The 4,329-nt window shown below is 39.3% G+C and overlaps 1 protein-coding gene across 1 annotated transcript; it reads right to left on the bottom strand.

Moving 5' to 3' along the window:
- Positions 1-1,296: 1,296 nt before the first annotated feature.
- LOC100338038 (olfactory receptor 4C11-like) lies at positions 1,297-3,902 on the bottom strand. The gene is made up of 2 exons (XM_070059876.1): positions 3,004-3,902; positions 1,297-1,333 (listed from the first exon to the last, which is right to left on the bottom strand). Exons 1-2 carry the CDS (start codon positions 3,900-3,902, stop codon positions 1,297-1,299), a joined length of 936 nt encoding a protein of 311 aa, XP_069915977.1.
- Between the last annotated feature and the right edge of the window lie 427 nt (positions 3,903-4,329).

Raw genomic sequence — 4,329 nt, 5'->3', positions numbered from 1 at the left:
GGGTACTAATGACTTTCTCTCTCTCTCTCTCTCTCTCTCTCTCTCTCTCTCTCTTTCTCTTTCTTCCTTCCTTCCTTCCTTCCTTCCTTCCTTCCTTCCTTCCTTCCTTCCTTCCTTCCTTCCTTTCTCTTTCTTTTTAGGACATATTTATTTTAAAGACGGAGAAGAGAGACAGAGACAAAGAGACACAGAGAGACAGAGATATCCACCATCCACTGGTTCACTCCCTAATTGGCCATAATGGCTAGAGCTTGGCCAATCTGAACCCAGGAACCAGGAGCTTCTTCTGGGTCTCACATGTAGTTGCAGGGCCCCAAAGACTTGGGCCATCTTTTCCTGCTTTCCCAGGCACAACAGCAAGGAGATGGATCAGAAGTGGAGCAGCGGGGCTCAAAGTAGCACACATATGGGATTACAGCACTGCAGGTACCTGCTTTACCGCTGCGCCAGTCACCATGATACTTTCCTTATTATCGCACATTAATCATATTAATTTCTTTTTTTTTTCTTTTGACAGGTGGAGTTAGTGCGAGAGAGAGACAGAGAGAAACATCTTCCTTCCGTTGGTTCACCTCCCCCCCCCAAAATGGCCATCAATGCCGGCGCGCTGTGCCAATCCGAAGCCAGGAGCCAGGTGCTTCTCCTGGTCTCCCATGCAGGTGCAGGGCCCAAGCACTTGGCCATCCTCCACTGCCTTCGCGGGCCACAGCAGAGAGCTGGACTGGAAGAGGAGCAACCGGGATAGAACTAGCGCCCCAACTGGGACTAGAACCCGGGGTGCCGGCACCGCAGGCGGAAGATTAGCCTAGTGAGCCAAGGCGCCGGCCAATCACATTAATTTCTAATTGAGATCTAATGTGAAAGTGAGAGAAAATTTATGAAGTCTCTGAGTTTTCATTCATCACAGATTAAAAACTTTCTCCCTTTGTGTTAAGTTTAAGGAACTAACACAAAACAAGAATTACAGTTTCATTTTTTAATGTCTCACATAAATGGCAATTGCACTTAAATATAATTTTCATAGAACAAGATTCATATGATTTAAAGATACCATTATAAGACATAAAATAAAAAAATCATAATTATTCATTGAGAGGGGGTATAAAACAAATTTTCCACTTGTGAATGTGATATTGAGAGATCTGATAGCTGTCTTTGGAATGTCGACATTTACCTGGCCACCACCTGACTACATGAGAATCACTGGGACTCTTTGGAGCAACATGATGACGTTCTGTGCTCGGTTGATGGAAGTGCTCATATACATGCACGGTATACCATTTTTATTAACCTATATCAATTAAAGAAGTACTTATCAGTGACCAATATGATTAGAATCATAAATCCAGGGAACTAAAATAGCATGGCAATAACTGATTGCAATATTATGACGATGATAGTGCTGAGTGTGTATTATATGAGGGTACTTCAAAAAGTTTGTGTAAAGTGGAATTAAGAAATAAGTCTGGTCTGTGGACCTGTCGTTATGGCATAGCAGGTAGAAAGAACCATACCCGGTGACACCAGCATCCCATTTGTGCCAGTTTGTGTCCTGGCTGCTCCACTTACAGTAAGCTTCCTGTGTATGGTTTAGGGAGAGTAGCAGAAGATGGCCCAAATATCTAGGTGCCTACCACTCTCATGGGAGACCCAGATGGCTTCAGCCTGGCCAGGTTTCAGCCCTTGCAGCCATTTGGGGAGTGAACTAGCATATGGAAAAGTTTCTCTCTCTTTATCTCTCCCTCTCTGTAACATTGATTTTCAAATAAATAAGTTTTTGGTGAAGAAAAGTAACATCTACTTTGATTCAACAATCTTTTGAAAACTATGCAAACATGAAAGCTTCAAAAAGTTCATGGCAAGGGTGCATTTTGATAAATTATGGATGGGGTTCAAATTTGTTTTTAGCATCAAACCAAATTTACCTTTAATTTAATTTTTCCATGAATGTTTTGAAGTTACTTTGTTATATAAATTAGATTATCTTCAAAATGAAAATAACAATTTAAAACATAATCATATAAAACTAAAAATACAAAAGTTGAGAAGCACTAGATTTGACTAAATAATTTTTAGCTATTTCTAAGGACGCTGAATTTTGAGTTAAATGCAAAAAAAATGCTTCTTTCGTCATCTTGGTATCCAGACAAACATGAAGGCTGAAGAAGGTGAGCTACACTGCCACTGATATAGAATTATTATGGGACCTCACTTCAAAATATAAGATAAGGTTCTTTCATTCAACCTTTATCTCTCCCATCATCACATATTGGTTACCATTCTCCCTCTGTTTTTTTGAATTGCCAAACTCTGTATTGGCTCTCTCCTTGTTTGTGGAGAGTAATGTAAAAAATCCAGAAAGCAGTTGGCTGGATGATACTACCCATCATGTCCATCCAGAGAATTTCAGACCTTTTCCAGTGATGGGCTGATTTTCATTGAAATTATCAGAGTTTACTGGAGTTTGGGGTCATCACAGTAGATGTCCCTAGTAAGGGAGCTGAGGCATAAGATTTTAGAGTATTGTTTTCTCATCCCAGTCCTCAGGTTGGCAATTCAACAGCTTTGGATCTGTGAGTATCCAGTTCTTAAGGTTTACTTTTAATGCCAAATTGATAAGGGAAAATAAATGGTGTACACACATATCCATATACATTCTGTTACTAGTCAATTTCTTTCTGGGAAAGCATTGTATATGATGGAAAATTTCCATATTAATTTGCAAAAAAAGGAAACTTGCCTTGTGAATACGACCAGAGGTAGACAAAAATCAAGTAAGCGCTCTCTAGGTTGGTCAACATAATTATGAGTTTCAAGCTATCATAGTCTTTGCAGTACTTTCAGAATGCTTTCAGTGTGTGTCTACACAAATTTATACAGATGCCTTGATTGTTTTCTGAAAAGAACATTTTATCTTTATAGTTCATGCAGCAAACATTCAACTATTAAGGAAATATGCATTAGAATCATCATAGAACATTAATTAATGGAAGCCATACTTAGCTACGCAATAATTTTTTCATGGCAGTTTTCACTTCTGCATTCCTAAGTGTGTAGATCAGAGGGTTGAGTAAGGGTGTCCCAATTGTATAAAACACAGCCACCATCTTGTCTATAGGAAAGGTGGTTGGTGGACGTGTATAAATAAATATACATGGACCAAAAAATATAACAACCACAATAAAGTGGGAGGTGCACGTGGAAAGGGCTTTTCGCTTTCCTTCTGCACTGTGGTTTCTCAGAGAATGTAAGATGACAGCATAGGAGATAAGCAGGATCATGAAACTTACCATGCATATGGCCCCACTATTGGATACAACTAGCAAGTTTATCACATATGTGTCCATACAGGCAAGTTTCAACAAAGGCTGCAAATCACAGAAATAGTGATCAATTACATTTGGGCCACAGAAAGGCAATTGCAAAGCTAGGAAAATCTGTGCTGAGGAATGAATGCAAGACCCCAGCCAGGCCAGAATCACCAGCACACCACAGACCTGTCGATTCATGATGACTGTGTATCTCAGAGGCTTACAGATGGCTATATAGCGATCAAAGGCCATGAGGATGAGGACAAAAATCTCCATGCATCCGAAGAAATGAGCTGCAAAGACCTGAGTCATGCACTCATTGTAGGAAATGGTCTTCTTCTGAGATAGGGCATCCACAATCAATCTGGGGGCTGTGGTTGTAGAAAAGCAAGCATCAGCAAATGAAAGATAGAATAGAAAAAAATACATGGGACTTCCCAGGGCCTGGCTGGTTTTAATAGTCACCACAATCAGAAAGTTCCCCAACAATGTTGCAAGGTAAAGAATCAAGAAGATTCCAAATATTGCCTTCTGCTTTCCAGCATCCTGAGTCAATCCAAACAGAATGAATTCAGTTACACTGCCATTCATTACTAGATTAGTGTCTTCAAATATTATCCTGTTGACAAAGGTTTAACCTGCAGGAAGAAAGGAAGTGAAACCTTAGGAATGTCAGTGGGCTGACTCCTGAATTCCTTGGTCTGGCCTATGCTCTGTAACCTCCAGTTCCACTTTCTGGAGACAAAATACCCTATGCATAAATTTGCAGATTCTCAGGATTCTTTAAGATTTATCTGTTGATTCAGAAACAGACAAGTTGGACCAAACCTTTTATATTTTGGAAATATAATAATAAATACTCTTTAAATATTTTTCTTATTCCCACCCTGAATGAGAAATGGGGAGCTTTTCTTGGGCGAGTTACTTAACCACTTTGAAATTCAGTCTTCATGTATAAAAAATAGAGTATAAATTCTTACCTTAACTTATTTTTAAATTATAAAATTAAAAATTATTT

This window comes from Oryctolagus cuniculus, chromosome 1, assembly GCF_964237555.1.
Source record: "Oryctolagus cuniculus chromosome 1, mOryCun1.1, whole genome shotgun sequence".
Lineage (NCBI taxonomy): Eukaryota > Metazoa > Chordata > Mammalia > Lagomorpha > Leporidae > Oryctolagus > Oryctolagus cuniculus.
Note: the sequence above shows the minus strand (reverse complement) of the source record. Positions and strands in the feature narration are given on the sequence as shown.